Consider the following 20776-nt stretch of genomic DNA (forward strand, 5'->3'; position numbering starts at 1 on the left):
GTAAGAGGTCCTATTAGAAACAATGCTGCGGAAGTTACGAGGCAAACAAGGTTAACTCTTTCGTGCCAAGGTCAAAAGATCTAAGCCAACTTCGTGATTATACCTAAACTAACTGTAGATTTGAGTATAGGTGCAGATTTTTTAAATGAGAGACGAGCGATAATAGATATGGGGAAAGGTAGCGTAACATTCGGGAATGTCACACTTCTCTTTGAGCAAAAGCTAAAATTAGAAGAAAGACCAGTTATAAACGAACAATTAAGAATGATGCGAGATAAAGAGGATGAAGAATTAGAATGGTATGCACAAAAGGGGGAAGCGCCTCAACTCATGGTAGAAGTCCATAAAGAAATCGACGAAAAATTGCAAGAAGTTCAAGGTATTTCGGAACACAGTAAAAGGAGAATTAGAGGATATTTTACGAGATAAAGCAGAGGTATTTTTACTAAGACTGTCAGTATTAAGCATGTAAGTAGGCTGTTTATGTTTTCTTTATGTAAGTAGGCTGTTTATGTTTTCTCTATGTAAGTAGGCTGTTTATGTTTTCTCTATGTAAGTAGGCTGTTTATGTTTTCTCTATGTAAGTAGGCTGTTTAGGTTTTTTATTGGTAACGCCACCTCTGTATGACAATCACTGGCTGTGCTGTGGGCAGTCTGTGTCTGCTTTGCATTGTTGTAATACTCGCCATTGTAGTGTTAGGCAGCTGGCTGTGAACAGCGCGTAGCGTTGCGCAGTTGGAGGTGAGCCGCCAGCAGTGGTGGATGTGGGGAGAGAGATGGCGGAGTTTTGTAATTTTTCATGAACTGATATATTTATATATGATGATATCAAGGTAAATACATTGTTTGTTCTCTATTAATATCTTTCATTTGCTAACTATCCCTATCAGTAGTTAGTGCCTTTAGTAGTTTGAATCTTTTATTTAGCTGGGAGTAGTGGCGCTCGCTGTATTGCAGTAGCTTGAGCAGCGAAGATTTTTGTGAGGTAAGTGATTTGTGAAAGGTATAGTTTAATGTTAGTCAGGGCTATTCTTTTGTAGGGAATTTTGAAAGTCAGATTGCGTTGCGCTAACAAAATATTGTGTGTCAGGTTAAGCACAGTCTTGTATAATTGTTAAAAAGGGGACGTTTCATATGTCGACCCTTAGCCTAGGATACCTCACTGGAATCTTCTGATTTTTCTTGTAGTTTGTGTATTTAGTGTAGCTTTTGTTTATTGCTAGCGCGTAATTGTAGAGAGAATCTCCTTTGTAGTTGTAGTTTTCATTGTTGTAGAGTAAAACAGTTGTGGCATGCATGTAGATTTGCACCAAGTATTTCGCAGCTGCAATTAACTAGACATTATTTCCATTGCTACGTTATTTTATTTTGCTCTTCAAATTGTGTTTTTCTGTGTTGTCGTGTGAAATACTGTGACAATAATGGCGTGTGAAAAACGTAATACTAGGCTCCAAAGTAAACTGAGAAATGACAGTGAAGACGAAGGCAGTGTGTTAGCGCCGCAGAGTAATGAATTAACTGATGTTCAAAGTGGTAATTTGGTAATCGTGCATAGGGAAATGGAGCGGGCGGCAAACAATGGCACGGACAGTGAAACAATTAGTGAAGAGGGAAGCATTATCGATCGATCGGTCGGCAACAGCTCGCCTCAGGAATCCGAAATGACAGGACACAATTTCGCGAATACTGTAGATTCAGGTTTTGGGTCATCACCGTTTTCTCAAATAAGTCAAGACACATTTTCTGCTTGTCAAAATGTGAATGTTGTCGGTGCAAATGCACTGCCGAAAAGCGTAGAGAAACAGATTCCAGACACTAATACATTATTATTGCAATTAATGCAACAAATGGAACAAAATCAGAGACAAACACAGCAAAAGCTTGAAAAGTTAGACACAATGGAACAAAATCAGAGACAAACACAGCAAAAGCTTCAAAAGTTAGACACAATGGAACAAAATCAGAGACAAACACAGCAAAAGCTTCAAAAGTTAGACACCACACTTGAACAAACACGTGAAGATTTAACTACTGAGTTGCATAAAATCGAATCGAAATGTCAAAAAGTCTGTAACGACGTAAAAACACAAATTTGTGAGCATTTTCAACCTATTTTTTCGCGGCATGAAAATGCATTACAGAATCACGAAGCAGCCATAAAAGAACTGCAAATTATTGTTCATGAAAATCATGAGACCTTGCAAGCTAAAATTGACTCAGTTGCATCTACCGATTCGGTTACACAACTTGCAAAAACTCAGGAAAACTTAAAGGACACAGTAGAAAGACACATGGAGGAAATTAGTTCATTATCAGAGAAAGTAGTTGAACTTTCGGATCAGCTAAATAATTTATCGACGAAGGTAGATGATAATCTGAATGACACAAAACCGGTAGTCTTTAATAACACAGAAGAGAGCGAACAAATTAGGAAACTGAAACAAAATCTGAATCAAATTGATACGCAACACCAAAGAGAAATCCGGGAAGTACAAGATCAGCTAACACAGGTAATACAAGAATTACGTATTTCAGAGGACACTCGCGCTCCAACACGGGAAGAGGGACTTAGAAACACGGAAAAGCTGCAAAATAATAACACAGGGCATTTCGGAAGTAATGAAAGAAATTGGGAATGTGCACCAAATTTTGAGATGGAACCGCCGAAGCGACGTAACAATGACCGACATGCGACTCGCCGACATGATGATTTTGACTATAAGCTGTTCATTACTACACGTAAATTCAAAACGTTTAAGAATTCTGCCAACGACATTCATCCACAAGCATGGCTCCATCAATTCTCTCATTGTTTTCCTCCCAACTGGTCGTTGGAACACAGATTAGAATTTATGTGTGGCTACCTAGAGAATGAACCAGCTGTAAGAATGCGATCGGTAATTCACGATTGCCACAGTGAAGGAGAATTTTACCATGCCTTCCTCTCAGCATATTGGTCTCAAGCCACACAAGACCGCGTAAAACATGGCATCATAATGATGAAACATTTCGAACAATCTGAATTCTCCAGTCTTGTGAAATATTTTGAAGACATGTTGCATAAGAATCAGTATCTTTCAAACCCATACAGCCCCTCAGAACTCATCCGCATTTGCTTAATCAAACTGCCTGAACATTTACGACATATTATTTTGGCAGGACGTTGCAAAGACGACATTGAAGCATTTCAGGGACTGTTACAAGAATTAGAAATTGACACTGACAATCGCGGAACGCGAAACCAGGAACACAACAATTACAGGTCACATCCGTCGCAATTCCGCGATGAAAGAAGTAATAACTTGACACGACAAGGCTATTCTCACAACACAAATCGTGACCAAAACAGACACCACCCGTATGACAACCGTTGGCAGAGTAGTAATAACTACAGGGAAAGATCACCTCTCCGTGGTAATGATTATCACAGAGACAATAAGAGAAACAGACAATATGGGAACCAAAATAAATACTATCAAGGGAGACAGAATAACTTTAGACGCAACGGACCAGCGCGCAGTTACGATTCAGGGAGAAATTCTCCACCATGTGACCGACAAGAAAGAAACTATGGAATCTACCGACATGACGACAGACGATATGATCGTAACGACAGACCTGAATTGCATCAGAACTGGCGGGATTCAAACAGAGCAGGGCCCTCTCGTCACGGTGAATTTGTAGAAGTTAGGTCTCCAAACCCCAATAACGACGCGCGCCAACAAAGAGACAATAGGCAATGACTCACACCGCTGGCAGCCACAAAACGTTCTTATGACACTAACGACGCAGCTGCCGTAGCTAGTAATTACGTAAAAATGGAAGATATTAGGGACATCTTACTCCAAGAACACGACGTAAAACATAACAACGTTGCATATCCTGTGATTTGCATTACAGTAAATGACGTAAAATTTACGGCAGTACTTGACTCTGGCAGTCCCATTTCAGTAATCAGTGAAACAGCCTTTAGCAAATGCAACAAATCGAACGATTGCCCCACACTTCCGTTACGTAAGATTAAATTACAAGGTGCAATCTTTGGAAAAAGTGTAGATGTACGCCAACAAACCAACCTAGAATTCTTTTGTCAAAGCCACAGCTTCTCTACGAACTTCCTTATTGTTCCATTATTGTCGACGGAAATTATACTGGGAGTAGACTTTTTGAATGAATACAAAGCAATCTTAAACTTTCACGATGCTGAAATAACTTTAGAAAAAGAAGGTAAGTCAATAGCTTTGAAATTTGAAGATTGGCTCTCAAACCATGATGAGGAAATTAATCGGCTTTACGTTCTATTAGACAACAGTTCGGAATTTTCTACGGAACTAGACACTAACAATCACTCTGCAAGTACTGACAGGGATGATATCGACGGCGCATTTGACACTAATAAGTTAATTCAGAATAAAATTCAAACAATTGAGAATTGTAATGACACTGATAGGCAGGACCTTTTTGAGATTTTACAAGCACATTCCACAGTTTTTACTCATAAAACAGGAACAATCAAGGGATTTCAATACCAATTTCGTGTTCGTGAGCATACTAAATTTTGTGTTAGACCATATGTAATTCCAGCACATTATAGGGACCGTGTTAGAACAGAAATACAATCTATGCTCGATGAGGGCATTATTGAGCCTGCAGTAAGCTCATACAACAATCCATTACATGTTGTTGAGAAGAAAAATGGATCGATCAGGCTTGTCTTAGATTCGAGACAAATCAATACGATCATTATTCCTGAAACAGACAGGCCGCAAACGTTAGAAGAACTTCTTCAAAATTTTAATGGTGTAAAAGTGTTGTCTTCCATTGATCTCAGATCCAGCTTTTATCAGATCGAACTTCATCCAGAATGTAGAAAATACACAGCTTTCCTTTGTTTCGGCGTTTGTTATCAGTTTCGGAAACTTCCTTTTGGTTTGAACATTTCTTCGGCAGCATTCATTCGTGGGTTAAATTCCATATTACCTGAGTTCTTAAAACGTCACATCACCTTGTATGTGGACGATATTCTGATAGCAGAAGCTTCATGGGAACAACATAATCGCATCCTCAACAGTTTGTTACGTATTTTTGCAGAATCTGGAATTACAGTTAACTTGGAAAAGTCTGAATTCGGTAGGACAAAGGTGAAGTTTTTGGGACATATTATTTCTTCTGAAGGGATTCAGCCGGATCCTGAAAAGTTAGAAGCAATCAGAGCCATTCCAGTTCCATCCACAAAAAGACAAGTCCGCAGTTTTCTAGGTCTCGTAAATTTTTACCGTCGTTTTCTGAATATGCAAATTCTTGTTACACCAAAACTTTGTTCTCTCACTGGAAAAAATACTATTTGGAACTGGGACGAACAAGCACAATTGGAATTCAATTCTTTGAAAGAAGCGTTACTTCACGCGCCAATCTTAGCTCATCCAGATCTGTCACAAGATTTCTGCCTTGGCACGGATTCTTCTAAAGTCGGTCTTGGTGCCCATTTATTTCAAGAAGCCATAGAAAATGACACTACCGTTCAGAAAACCATTGCTTTTGCTAGCCGAGTGCTAACAAAATCTGAAAAAAATTATTCCGTTACTGAATTAGAAGCTTTAGCTATCGTTTGGGCATTTAACAAATTCCGTTTCTTTCTTTCTGGTAAGCACGTAAAAGTATACAGTGATCATCGTGCATTACAATTTCTTATGTCTTCAAAATTAAATCATGACAGGTTAAAACGTTGGGCATTGTTTCTGCAAGAATTCCGCTTCACAATAGTCTACATTCCCGGCAAGGAGAACATTGTTGCGGACGCACTGTCACGCGCACCGGCTGGGCTTGAGAAAAGTACCACAGAAGGCAACCTCGAGAAAAATTTCAGTATTCTTTACATTCAGAAAGTCGCCTTTGAAAACTTCATCACCACATCTTTAAAGGACATTGCTCATGAACAAGATAGAGATCCGATTTGGAAAGACATCAAGAGCAAATGGCATGAAAAGACACACACACAGATTCGGCATTATTACCTGGTTAGAAACAACATACTCTTCAAACGCTGCACTGTTGATGACAAGCTATGGGTACTTTGCATTCCAGACGATTTTGTTAATAAGCTCATTTGGTACATTCATTTCAGTTACGCACATTTTGGCCCACGAAAATGTTATCATATTCTTCGAACGACTTGTTATTTTAACAATATGGAAAAGCGAATTCGAAGAGTCTTGTCTATTTGTAAACTTTGTCAAAAGGCGAAACCATCTACTATCTCACATCGTGCTCCGCTGTTTCCTATCATTCCTTCTAAATTAAAAGAATTTGCTGCTGTTGATCTCTTGGGACCCCTTGTCAGAACATCCAATGGATTTTCGTACGTTCTAGTCGCTGTTGAACTTACTTCAAAATTTGTTTCTTTCACTCCGTTACGTAAAGCCACTGGACGATCTGTATCCAACGCCTTTGTTAAAAATTTCTTACGTGAAGTTGGCCACGTTGCTAAAGTCATTTCAGATAACGGACCGCAATTCAGATCTGCTGTTTGGTCACGCATGCTTCGCAACCATAAAATCAAACCTGTTTTTATTTCATTGTACTCACCACATTGTAACCCGTCTGAACGGATTATGAAAGAAATCAATAAGCTTTGCAGACTTTATTGTCACAGAAAACATCAGCATTGGGACAGATATTTACACTTATTTCAAAATGTGCTGAATGAAATGCCTCATGATTCCACTGCTTTACCACCCACTCTTGTACTAAAGAATGAAGAACCACCGAACAGAATCAGAGAGCTTGTACCTTTCCCAAATACACGTAAACTTCGACACAAAGACATAATTGATTTGGCTCGTAAAAATATAAAATCTGCAGCAGACAAAAGGAGAAAACTACACGGTAAAGCAAATACAAAGAAATTGTATATTGGTCAGAAAGTTCTTATTAAAGCTCATTCATTGTCACATAAGAAGAAACACTTGAGTCACAAATTCTTTCTAGTTTACAATGGACCTTACAGAATCCGACGTATACCACATGATAATTGCGTTGAAGTTGAAACTCTGCGTACTAGGAAGAGTAAAGGTTTACACCACATTTCTCATGTAAAACCATTTATTGACAGATAATCTGCCTTTTAACTTTGTCTTTGCCATAAAACGTTTCACTTCACGTTACTAGTATGCTTTAGAAACTGTTACCATGCAACAATGTTTGAAGTTAAATATCCAGCCAAGAACCATGAGAACTTATTTAAACAGAAATTACGAATGCATTGTTATAGTGAACAGACGACACAGTGTTGTATTTGTACGTTCTTGCTTGCTAGTTGCACGATTACGTAACGACTATCAGGCTTACATACATAGAACATGTACTGGTACTGCTCATGAGATTTTAATGCAATATTTTGGTTCACTTGAAAATACATTCTGGGTTTAAAGTACTTTCTGTGAGATACCAGACGACACAGTGGTTAGTTTATGTGACAACTACACGGTTTTATCACGACGCTACTAATGAGTGACAATTTACAATGTTGCTTTTGCGGTGTATCTGTTTTATATCTGCACAGTTTTCTGAATTATTCTGCAAAGTAAAACATGTTTTAGTAGTAACTTGTGTGGTATAGCAACAATGAGACAGCCTTTTTCGTGGCATAACAATGCGTTACTGCACAGTACTTTCTTCATCACGGCAATAAGCGTAATAACTAAGATATCTATACGCAAAGCATTTCACTTTTGTGTTTCATGAGGTAAGTACATTGACTTTAGCAGAACCTTGCTTACAGAGGACGATAACTACGACAGTTCCACAGAATTATCTTACAGCAAGACGCGCATTTAGCGCTACAGGACACGCATTTGAGCGATTAATCTTATACTTAAAACACTTATTTTCAAAGATTTTTTTTATTACAAAGAAAGTTTTCCGTGATACATTTCATTCCATTGCTGTAATTTGTAACACCTGAGGGTATAATTACATTTATCCTCAGGGGGGTACACGCCTACTTTGTGTACCATGTGTGTGGCAACCACAAGGAACCCTAGCTAATATGGTATTTGCTTATACAACTTTACACATCGGTACCATATTTCTCTAACACACAAATTACACAGCTATCTGATCATGTAACTGAGAGATAAACTTTTTTATTACATCAGTGACTGATGTTTACGCAATTACACAGTTGGATAACTGCACACTTATGAAATTGTATTTTGTCTGTACTTTGTGAAATGCTCATATTTTTTCGGAACCATTGTGATACTATGAGAGCTTTGAATGATATATTTGGTAAGGGAGCATGATTTTTAAAGTACGTTTGAGGCAGATGACACTTTTGACATGAGCAGAGAATTTTTTAATTATTGGAGGAAGCTACGACGATTTTGAGATTTGACTGAAGTGTTATGATGTTGTTATTACGACGACGATGTGTATTATGTTGTTGAGGAATGTTTATTATGCTACGTATTTCTCACGATGAAATATTGAAGAAGTGTCGACGAATATGTATATGTACAATGAGGTAAGGAATAATGAGTAGTGTTTAGGGACTCTTGACTTGTGAAACAGGATGTTGGAAACCAAGAAACGTACTTTAAGAGTTATGAAATGTGTGACTGTATCACAATGCTGACGAATATTTTTTTTTTGGACACTTATATTTATAGGATTTGGTTTCTACAGATTTGCAACGCTAATTCTTGCACATAATGCGTCGCGGGCACCCACCTGGGCGACAGCCGCCCGAAAAAAAAAAGCCATTAGCCTTTCCGGAGGCACAGGTAGAAAAAAAAAGGGGACGTGGGACGTGTCAAACACCTGGAGAACAAGCCATTAGGGTGTGCCTTTCATCGCTAATGCGACACCCTCGTTACTTGAAAACATATGATTACTCGCACTTTGTGCTAATTACTGAAATGCTTATGAATTGATGGGACATATTCGTACATCTGCACACCTGATTACGACAAGCGTCTTTCTACGAGAGTTGAGAGAATATCTACTAACTTATGAAATGTCACATGACTATTGAATGATATTTTTATGCTTTGGTTTGCGTAATTGCTTATTTCATTTGATACCTGTTTTTCAGCTGTGTTGCAGCATTGCTTTTATAAAATAAAATGCATTTGCTAATGTGAACACTTTCTGTCAACAGATCTATTATATAATTATTTTATGATCCACATTCTTTAAAAAAGGAGCACTTGGAAAGGAAAGAACAATAAGAAGGAACTAGTAACTGCATTCATAATTTTCTTTTCAAGTAATTGGTAACTTTTTGGTAGAATAACTTCTTGTGGTGCACCACTTTAATTACATAGATATTAAGATGTGAATATACATTTCCCTTATCTGCATTGTTGTTTTTACTGTAATATCTTTTCTGCTTGAGCTTTGTCATGTATAGATATAAGTTTTTATTTTTTTTTATATTTGCTGCTGCTGTTTGCCAGGCATAGTGCTACTGAACTTTAATTTGTGTTACTCTGCTAAGCCAATTTTACTACTCATTGATTTTTCATGTTGCTGCACATTGGCTCATATTAGTTGTAATGTTGCATTGCTTGTTAATTTAGATTTACTGTAGCTTGCTTTGCGATTTTCCATTTTTTTTCATTGCTGTTTATATTAATTGTTTTATGTGCTGCTGCATTGCCTCGTCCCTTAGTTTAGCATCTGAGCTCAGTAGATTTAAGTTAGCTTAAGAGGGGGTAGACTATATAAGAAACTGACTATGGAGAATAGGTAAAGAAATGCATTGAGAAAACAGGTTTAGGTAGGATTTTCTTGGAAGTAAATGTTGAGGTAAGAAATGTATGAACATATAAATACAGAAAGCATGCTTAGATAGAATTTTTTTGGGTGGAAACAAAGGATGAAATAAGAGGAAAGATATATGAAGTTTTGGGTTGGACTGCAGTACCACATGTTACACTGAAAACGAACCCTGTCCTTTCCCTTTTGTGTTATCCCACTATATGTTTGTGTACCCTTGTGTATTTGTTTTCTTCCTGTCTCTGTGTAGTTTCATAGAATTTTTTTTCTTTTAATATTAAGCTACATTCACTATGATGAGGAATACTGTTATCCTCGAATATAATTGGCATTAATAATATGTTATTTACCTTATAAATATGCTTACACATTATTTATTCTGTTTAATGCTCATGTGTGAAGTTGATGTTTCAAAAATTATTGTGATCTTTTATGTATGTACTCATGTCATAATTCCACTGATGTATATGTTAGTTCGATTCTTTTGTAAAGCCTGTACTACAGATGTTATCTGTATTATTATGTTTTTAATGATGTATTTTGTATCTTTGTTATTGTATTTTTATGTTATCAAATTGTAATTGTTACCAGTTCTTCCAATTAAGTTACATTTCACTGCACACGTTTCTGTTGGTCATAGTATATGGACAATATGTGAGAAGTAGGGACTGTTAGTGTTTGCACGTGTGTTAATAACTCAGCAAGGGACTGGATAACAGCATTGCTGGTTCTAAGGACAATTCCAAAAACTTTATGAGTGCACAAGTGGTGGTTATGGACTTGCTATATTCTCCGCAAGACTCTTCGATGGTGAATGTGCACCTGCACAATCGCAACAGATGGCTGCTGGCCATCTCTACAAGGACTACAGTGGGTCTGCACCTCTGGTGGCCCACCAATACCATTATCTCTACAAGGACTACAGTGGGTCTACATCTTTGATGATCCATCAGTACCATTATTTCTACAAGGACTGCAGTGGGTCTGCGCCTCTGGTGGCCCACCAATATCGTAATCTCTACCAGGACTACGGTGGGTCTGCTCTGTGATGACCTACCTACCAATCTTCGTCAGAACTTCGAATGGCCCTGCTGTGGGTTTGCTCTGTTGTGGCCCATTACCTGTCTGCATGTCAAGAGTCAGCACTGTCTTTCAGTTGGAAGGACAACAGTACTTCTTCAAGACTGCATGGAAATCCACTACTTCTATGTGCATTTTCTTTTACTGCTTGGACTTTGAGAAAAACTCTGCATTTTTACTGTGATGAACAATGTGGACTGTCTTTATGGACTGTGAGAAATTTTTAGCTTTTGACCAACAATGTATCAATAAGTGTGTGCATTTTATATCTTTGTTACTGTAATTGTGAAAAATTTTTGTCAAATCTGTATTGGCCAGTGCCCAACACCATTTGTAAAAATTTTTGTGGGGAGCATGGGGGCTATGTAAGTAGGCTGTTTATGTTTTCTTTATGTAAGTAGGCTGTTTATGTTTTCTCTATGTAAGTAGGCTGTTTATGTTTTCTCTATGTAAGTAGGCTGTTTATGTTTTCTCTATGTAAGTAGGCTGTTTAGGTTTTTTATTGGTAACGCCACCTCTGTATGACAATCACTGGCTGTGCTGTGGGCAGTCTGTGTCTGCTTTGCATTGTTGTAATACTCGCCATTGTAGTGTTAGGCAGCTGGCTGTGAACAGCGCGTAGCGTTGCGCAGTTGGAGGTGAGCCGCCAGCAGTGGTGGATGTGGGGAGAGAGATGGCGGAGTTTTGTAATTTTTCATGAACTGATATATTTATATATGATGATATCAAGGTAAATACATTGTTTGTTCTCTATTAATATCTTTCATTTGCTAACTATCCCTATCAGTAGTTAGTGCCTTTAGTAGTTTGAATCTTTTATTTAGCTGGGAGTAGTGGCGCTCGCTGTATTGCAGTAGCTTGAGCAGCGAAGATTTTTGTGAGGTAAGTGATTTGTGAAAGGTATAGTTTAATGTTAGTCAGGGCTATTCTTTTGTAGGGAATTTTGAAAGTCAGATTGCGTTGCGCTAACAAAATATTGTGTGTCAGGTTAAGCACAGTCTTGTATAATTGTTAAAAAGGGGACGTTTCAAGCAGTTTCAGTACAAGTTTGAAGTAAAACAGCACAAACCATTTAGAGTGCCACCCTATACAATCCCATTAAGCTACAGGAATAAAGTATTCCAGGAGATATCTAAAATGTTAGATGACGATATTATTGAACCAGCTACCTCCACATATAACAGCCCGCTCCATATTGTACAAAAACGAGATGGGAGCATCAGGTTAGTGCTTGATTCCAGACAGATCAACACAATCATAATCACTGAGACAGATCGCCCAGAAAAATTAGAGGAATTGATACAAAACTTCCACGGTGCAAAGATATTTTCATCAATTGATTTACGGAGTAGTTTTTGGCAAATAGAATTGGCCCCAGAATGTAGAAAATTTACAGCATTTATCGTATTCGGAAGATGTTTAAACATATCATCAGCAGGGGATTTAATACTATACTCAGTCCTGAAATTTTACAAAAAATTACTTGTAATGTTGATGATGTGATTATAGCAGAACCCTCTTGGGAACATCACAGCGACACATTAAATCAGTTTTTACAGATCATGAAAGAGCATGGGGTCACAGTAAATATAACAAAATCCAAATTTGGAAGGCGAGAGGTCAAATTTCTAGGACACATAATTTCCGAGAAAGGGGTAATGCCCGACCCAGAAAAACTAACGGCAATCAAAGAATTCTGTACTCCATATAATAAGAAAACTCTCAGAGGATTTCTAGGTCTCACCGGATTCTATAAAAAAATTATTTGGATCGACTCTCTCGTAACACCACGCCTATGTGCAGTGACTGGAAAAAACACGCCATGGGTATGGGATCAACAAGCCAATGAAGAATTTTTAAAAGTGAAAAACGCACTAACAACAGCACCGATTTTAGCACATCCTGATCCAACACAAAATTTTTGTATGGCCACTGATAGCGCGAAAACAGGTTTAGAAGCTGTTTTATTCCAAGAATACGAACAGGCAGGGCTAAGATCATATAGAACAATTGCATTTGCCAGTCTGGTACTCACAAAAAGCGAGAAAAACTATTCAGTAACGGAGATGGAAGCATTGGCCATTGTATGGGGCTTCCAACGTTTTCGATACTTCCTATTCGGAATAAAAACAAAAGTATAAACTGACCACAAAGCATTAGAATTTCTGTTATCCGCCAAACTAACTCATGGGAGGTTAGCCAGATGGATGTTAATACTACAAGAATTTGACTTCACTATTACACACATACCAGGACCAGCGAATCTATTAGCAGATGCTTTATCACGATGTCCACAGGGTTCATCCAATAACATAGGTTTGGAAGCAGCAGAAGACCAGTTTACAATGTACTATGTGAAACAAGTACCTTTCGAAAACTACAATACGACAGCATTGAAAAACATAGGCAAAGAACAGGACAAGGATCCCGAAATACTAGGAATCAAACACAAGTGGAGAAGTAAGTATTTTCCAGACATTCGACAGAACTACCTCGTAAAAAACAATGTTTTATTTTTTAGACAAAATGGTGCAACGAATGAATGGTTAATTTATATCCCATATGAACTAATTAATAAGTACATATGGCATACACATTTAAGTAATGGCCACTTTGGACCAAAGAAATGCTTTTTAAAAATAAAACAAACAAGCCATTTTCCTAATATGGAAAGACAAATTAGAACAGTATTAGTGAAATGGAAAAATGTATGAGGGCTAAACACGTTACTTTCCAAACCAAACCACCTATGTTTCCAATAATCCCTAAAAGATTAAAACAAATAGCTGTAACAGATTTGATGGGGCCCCTCCCACGCACAAAAAATTGATACATTTTCATATTTGTCGTTTTGGAACTCACTTCTAAATATGTTACCTTGACACCATTAAAACGGCCAACAGGTCTTACTATAAGTAAAGCATTTAGACAAGATTTTCTCAGACAAGTAGGTCGAGTGGAACGAATAATTTCGGATAATGGCCCACAATACAAATCAGTGCAATGGCAGAACACATTAAAACAACACAAAATAAAACGCATCTATATATCTAAGTACAAACCTAGTGTAAATCCAGCAGACGATGTATGAAGGACATAGGCACTTTTTGCCGATTATATGCAGGCAAAAGACACAACACTTGGGATATATACCTTAAAGATTTTCAAGAAGTAATAAATGAAATGCCACATAGCACTGCACTACTACCTCCAGTTACTGTACTTAAAAATATTAAACCCTCAAACATAACCAGAGAAAATGTTAGATTTCCTATTTTACCATGTAGACAGCACAAACAAGTCATAGCAACAGCACTCTCCAACATCAGAAAGGCAGCCATTAAAAGAAAAGAAAGAGGAGATAGAACAGCAATTAAAAGAACATTCTCAGTAGGCCAGAAAGTATTTGTAAAAACACACCATCTCTCCAGCAAACAGAAACACAAAATACATAAGTTTTACGCTGCATACAAAGGAACTGTCATAATTAGCCGAATTGCTCATGATAATACTGTGGAACTAATGAACCCAAAAACAGGCAAAACCTTAGGACTTCACCATGTGAGTCATATTAAAAAGTTTGAAGACTAATTTTATTACTGGTACATAATCAGCACAATATTTCAAGATTATGTTTCAGATAAGATCGTCAGGAGAGAGAAGAATGAAGAGAGAGGAAGGTGGGAAAAAGAAAGTAGTTTCAATAAAAACAAAAACAAAAATAACACCAATAGTACCATAGATTAAGTTGAAGGGATAAAGCGTAGATAGTACTAAAATGCTATACACTACGACACTACACAAACATAAAAAACGAATTTGAGGATTCTTGAAGTTAAGACTCAAAATATCTTAGAAGTGTAACATGGAAAGGGCGCCGAAATTTGTAAAGCTTTTAAGAAGGCGTGAAACAATGTAGATACTTGACATATGTTAGATGATTATAAGTAAAATTTTTTGTAAGAACCATTGTAAAAACTCCAGCAAGGACGAGATGCAATGACCCACAAGTTGCAACATGAGAAGTATCAAGAAAGGAAAGGACGTAATTAACAGGACACGATTCCTACAGGGCAGAAGCGTTGAGAGAAGGGAAAGGACAGCGAGACCAACAGAAGGCCCTTGTATCAGAAGTGAGCAGTAAATCTGCCCGCTAAGGGGAACCCTGCTGTGACAGAACATGGAAAGCCAAGAGGGTCTTGGGACTGACAAGCAAACACCGGACTTTCACCGCTCATAAACCCCGGGATGCCTTTTTTTTTCCATAGCGAGTCTGCTTTTGATGTCCTCCTTGCTCCGTCCGTCATTGGTTATTTTACTGCCTAGGTAGCAGAATTCCTTAACTTCATTGACTTCGTGACCATCAATCCTTATGTTAAGTTTCTCGCTGTTCTCATTTCTACTACTTCTCTTTACCTTCGTCTTTTTCCAATTTACTCTCAAACCATACTGTGTACTCATTAGACTGTTCATTCCGTTCAGCAGATCATTTAATTCTTCTTCACTTTCACTCAGGATAGCAATGTCATCAGCAAATCGTATCATTGATATCCTTTCACCTTGTATTTTAATTCCACTCCTGAACCTTTCTTTTATTTCCATCATTGCTTCCTCGATGTACAGATTGAAGAGTAGGGGCGAAAGGCTACAGCCTTGTCTTACACCCTTCTTAATATGAGCACATCGTTCCTGACCGTCCACTCTTATCATTCCCTCTTGGTTGTTGTACATATTGTATATGACCCATCTCTCCCTATAGCTTACCCCTACTTTTTTCAGAATCTCGAACAGCTTGCACCATTTTATATTGTCGAACGCTTTTTCCAGGTCGACAAATCCTATGAAAGTGTCTTGATTTTTCTTTAGCCTTGCTTCCATTATTAGCTGTAACGTCAGAATTGCCTCTCTCGTCCCTTTACTTTTCCTAAAGCCAAACTGATCGTCACCTAGCGCATTCTCAATTTTCTTTTCCATTCTTCTGTATATTATTCTTGTAAGCAGCTTCGATGCATGAGCTGTTAAGCTGATTGTGCGATAATTCTCGCACCTGTCAGCTCTTGCCGTCTTCAGAACTGTGTGGATGATGCTTTTCCGAAAGTCAGATGGTATGTCGCCAGACTCATATATTCTACACACCGACGTGAATAGTCGTTTTGTTGTCACTTCCCCCAATGATTTTAGAAATTCTGATGGAATGTTATCTATCCCTTCTGCGTTATTTGACCGTAAGTCCTCCAAAGCTCTTTTAAATTCCGATTCTAATATTGGATCCCCTATGTCTTCTAAATCGACTCCTGTTTCTTCTTCTATCACATCAGACAAATCTTCACCCTCATAGAGGCTTTCAATGTATTCTTTCCACCTATATGCTCTCTCCTCTGCATTTAACAGTAGAATTACCTTTGCACTCTTAATGTTACCACCGTTGCTTTTAATGTCACCAAAGGTTGTTTTGACTTTCCTGTATGCTGAGTCTGTCCTTCCGACAATCATATCTTTTTCGAAGTCCTCACATTTTTCCTGCAGCCATTTCGTCTTAGCTTCCCTGCACTTTCTATTTATGTCATTCCTCAGCGACTTGTATTTCTGTATTCCTGATTTTCCCAGAACATGTTTGTAATTCCTCCTTTCATCAATCAACTGAAGTATTTCTTCTGTTACCCATGGTTTCTTAGCAGCTACCTTCTTTGTACCTATGTTTTCCTTCCCAACTTCTGTGATGGCCCTTTTTAGAGATGTCCATTCCTCTTCAACTGTACTGCCTACTGCGCTATTCCTTATTGCTGTATCTATAGTGTTAGAGAACTTCAAACGTACCTCGTCATTCCTTAGTACTTCTGTATCCCACTTCTTTGTGTATTGATTCTTCCTGCCTAATGTCTTGAACTTCAGCCTACTCTTCATCACTACTATATTGTAATCTCAGTCTATATCTGCTCCTGGATACGCCTTACAATCCAGTATCTGATTTCGGAATCTCTGTCTGACCATGATGTAATCTAATTGAAATCTTCCCGTATCTCCCGGCCTTTTCCAAGTATACCTCCTCCTCTTGTGATTCTTGAACAGGGTATTCGCTATTACTAGCTGAAACTTGTTACAGAACTCAATTAGTCTTTCTCCTCTTTCATTCCTCGTCCCAAGCCCATATTCTCCTGTAACCTTTTCTTCTACTCCTTCCACTACAACTGCATTCCAGTCGCCCATGACTATTAGATTTTCGTCCCCCTTTACATACTGCATTACCCTTTCAATATCCTCATATACTTTCTCTATCTGTTCATCTTCAGCTTGCGACGTCGGCATGTATACCTGAACTATCGTTGTCGGTGTTGGTCTGCTGTCGATTCTGATTAGAACAACCTGGTAACTGAACTGTTCACAGTAACACACCCTCTGCCCTACCTTCCTATTCATAACGAATCCTACACCTGTTATACCATTTTCTACTGCTGTTGATATTGCCCGATACTCATCTGACCAGAAATCCTTGTCTTCCTTCCACTTCACTTCACTGACCCCTACTATATCTAGATTCAGCCTTTGTATTTCTCTTTTCAGATTTTCTAGTTTCCCTACCACGTTCAAGCTTCTGACATTCCACGCTCTGACTCGTAGAACGTTATCCTTTCGTTGATTATTCGATCTTTTTCTCATGGTAACCTCCCCCTTGGCAGCCCCCTCCCGGAGATCCGAATGGGGGACTATTCCGGAATCTTTTGCCAATGGAGAGATTATCATGACACTCCTTCAATTACAGGCCACATGTCCTGTGGATACACTTTACGTGTCTTTAATGCAGTGGTTTCCATTGCCTTCTGCATCCTCATGTTGTTGATCATTGCCGATTCTTCCGCCTTTAGGGGCAATATCCCACCCCTAGGACAAGAGAGTGCCCTGAACATCTATCTGCCCCTCCGCCCTCTTTGACAAGGCCGTTGGCAGAATGAGGCTGACTTCTTATGCCGGAAGTCTTCGGCCGCCAATGCTGATTATTTATCAAAATTTAAACAGTGACGGGGATCGAACCCGGGATCGAAGACGTTTTTGATTATGAATCAAAGACGCTACCCTTTTTTTTGCGTTTTGTTCGTTATTGATCGCTGAGTTTGGTCGTTGCGGACGTCGCAAGACATCCTGTTCAAGTTCGGTGGTTGATCCTTCCCCCCAGTTTTTTATTACAGACGCCAACCGGCTCTCTGACCGAACACGCTGAGCTACCGTGCCGGCACCCCTAGACCACGGGTCAAGTATAGATCTTACGATAATACAAAAAGGGCCACCCCCAGCCGCAAATTTTAGCGTGAGACTTTTTCGCGTCTCTGTTACGTCAGGACCACCCCCCAGCCCATGTTAAAAGATAGAGCCCTCCAGAAGAACAGTATAGATCTTACGATAACACAAAAAGGGTCACACCCCAGCCGCAAGTTTTAGCGTGAGACTGTTTTGCGTCTCTGTTACGTTGCAAACTTTAAAAACATTGCCCCACCACGAACAGTATAACGTTTGTCATTGGATAAACAGAATTTTTGTAGGCGGAGCTTAAGGTTAACATTGAGACCCTGATTGTTCAGATGAAAACACAGCCATATAGTTTTTTTTAAACCAACTTCGGTAAATTGTAGTAAGGAGAAGTTAGGGGGGAGTTGCTTCCGAGACGGCGAGGTGAGCGGAGCTGTGCTGCTCGCCGCCCCCTGACGAATACCGACAAGGTAATGAACGCACGCGATGCCGCATAACAGCGCATAAAGCTTCACTCAGAACTGCAGAAGTCTCATCTGTTACATCCCCTTTTTGCGTAATACTAGTGTCGATTGTCAATTAAAGCTCACGGTGTTCACATTTGCCACTTGAAGTAAAAATCTGAAACGCGATGATCTTTCTGTTGTGTAGTTATTGAGAAGCCACATCAGCCACTGTAATTTACGACAAGTTAGATAAGTAATTAAAGATAATTGAGGGTCACTGTAGACCATTTTGATAGTTTTCTCTTTTGTGAAACTTAATTTAAACCTAGATTATAGATGTGATATGGCATAGGTCATCCTTCGATCCACTGTAGAACTTGGAAACCCATTCAAGGAATATTCGTTCACATTTTTGTTGAACGCAGTTGGTTTTTACCATCCTGTATTAAAACATTTCCTTTTATCAATAGTCCAATTCATAAACAATGTTTTGTGAGTAGAATAAAATTTCCAATATTAAACTTAACTGCTTTTTCGACGTTGTTTTACGAGCTAACTAAAAATAGGAAAGCCTTGAACCCCTTCCACTAAATTTAGTTAGTATTAAGATTCTTTTACAGGGAGTGCAGTGGAGCTGACGCTGAAATCATTAAGTATTTGGTTATGTCATCGCGAGTCTCAGTGAGCTCTTCTGAATTCTACATGTCATGTGTGGTCTGGCGTCTCCTTACCAGCAACAGGTCGCAGGTTCAAACTAGTCAATTCCCTAAAAACCACGCTCAGAGCGTCGTTGCGCGAAAGTGGTAGGCAGACACGATATAGAACAAACAGACACCACGCAGAACGTTAGATCCCTAACTGATCATGATAGGAACTTTTTCACAAGAATCACCTCAGCACAAACGACAGCTCCGCCAATGCACTGCCCTCTTATAGTTTACGTACTCGATACTACCGCCGCCTGTATATGTCCATATAGCTATCCTGTGATTTTTGTCACCTCATTGTACAAAATCGATCAACGAACTGTAGACAGATACCAGTACGCTTCTTGTAAAGTTTGAGATTGAGTTAAATAAGTTATTAGGGTAAGGTTGGTAACCAGCAACTGAAGTTCTACTTCGTCTGAGTTGCTGTTGTGATTTATGCAGTCGGGTATTGTTCTGTCCCAGGCAGATGCGGCCGCCAGCGTGGGGTTCTTGATGTCATCGAAGAAGCCTGCGGACGACCTGTGCCTTCTGTCCTCGTGCCAGCACCTCATCATGGCCTACGGCACCTTCGGGCTGACCGCAGCCATCCTGTCCGGCGGCCGCACCATCATGTACGACACAGCCCATCACGGCGCTCACCCGCTGCCTGCCGCTCAGATGATGACATCACTGGTCCCTCACTGGCGCCTCATTCCATAGCGCCAGCTACTCGCTCCATCCCGAAGGATGAAGACATTGGTGCATCTTCCCATAGCGCCTCCTGTTTGTCTCATCCCAAACGATGACATCACTAATACCGCACTGTTCTGTGCGTAGCTCGCAAGTGAGAGGAGACTAGAACATGTGAAGCAGTGAAGACGCCATCTTAACTTTTCTCAACTTTTATTACGAATCCATTCTCGAACCTTTTTGGATTGACAACGTTTCAATTTCATTATCATACACGCCTACAACAAAATACAAAGTATTGTATAGCGGATGGACAACGAGAGGAAGAATTTCATACAGTTGTTTCGCAAGCTATAACCACCACCACGTTGTCAGGCGTTAATGCTAGTATTTGAAAAAAAAAAGACAGTCATTACTTGTAACTTATGTAATAAGTATAACAGTTTATTAAATATTTTCTGTACAGCAGCCGGCCGTAGTGGCCGTGCGGTTCTAGGCGCTACAGTCTGGAACCGCGGGACCGCTACGGTCGCAGGTTCGAATCCAGCCTCGGACATGGATGTGTGTGATGTCCTTAGGTTAGTTAGTTTTAAGTAGTTCTAAGTTCTAGGGGACTGATGACCTCAGATGTTGAGTCCCATAGTACTCAGAGCCATTTGAACGAATCTGTACAGCATGAGGCGCACTAGAAATGGTTATTTGCTAAAACCGGTTTTCTGGTTTGTACCCACATTATCAGTGGCAGATTATGTATCTTTATGACAGTGACATGAGTTTCAGTTAATACGATAGGTCCTGAAATCTCTCCTGTCACATAGTATACAGGTTGTCACGTGTGTTACTGCTGTC

At 39.1% G+C, this 20776-nt stretch overlaps 1 protein-coding gene across 1 annotated transcript in view; it reads left to right on the forward strand.

Annotated features, from left to right (window-relative positions):
• LOC126424555 (galactoside 2-alpha-L-fucosyltransferase Sec1-like) overlaps positions 1 to 19957 on the forward strand; it is a 148516-nt gene extending 128559 nt beyond the window's left edge. The window contains exon 4 of the mRNA XM_050087302.1: positions 19721 to 19957. Within this exon, the coding sequence (XP_049943259.1) occupies positions 19721 to 19957 (237 nt within the window). The remainder of the gene's footprint in view (positions 1 to 19720) is intronic.
• Positions 19958 to 20776: the final 819 nt, after the last annotated feature.

This window comes from Schistocerca serialis, chromosome 10 (genome assembly GCF_023864345.2).
Source record: "Schistocerca serialis cubense isolate TAMUIC-IGC-003099 chromosome 10, iqSchSeri2.2, whole genome shotgun sequence".
Taxonomy (NCBI): domain Eukaryota; kingdom Metazoa; phylum Arthropoda; class Insecta; order Orthoptera; family Acrididae; genus Schistocerca; species Schistocerca serialis.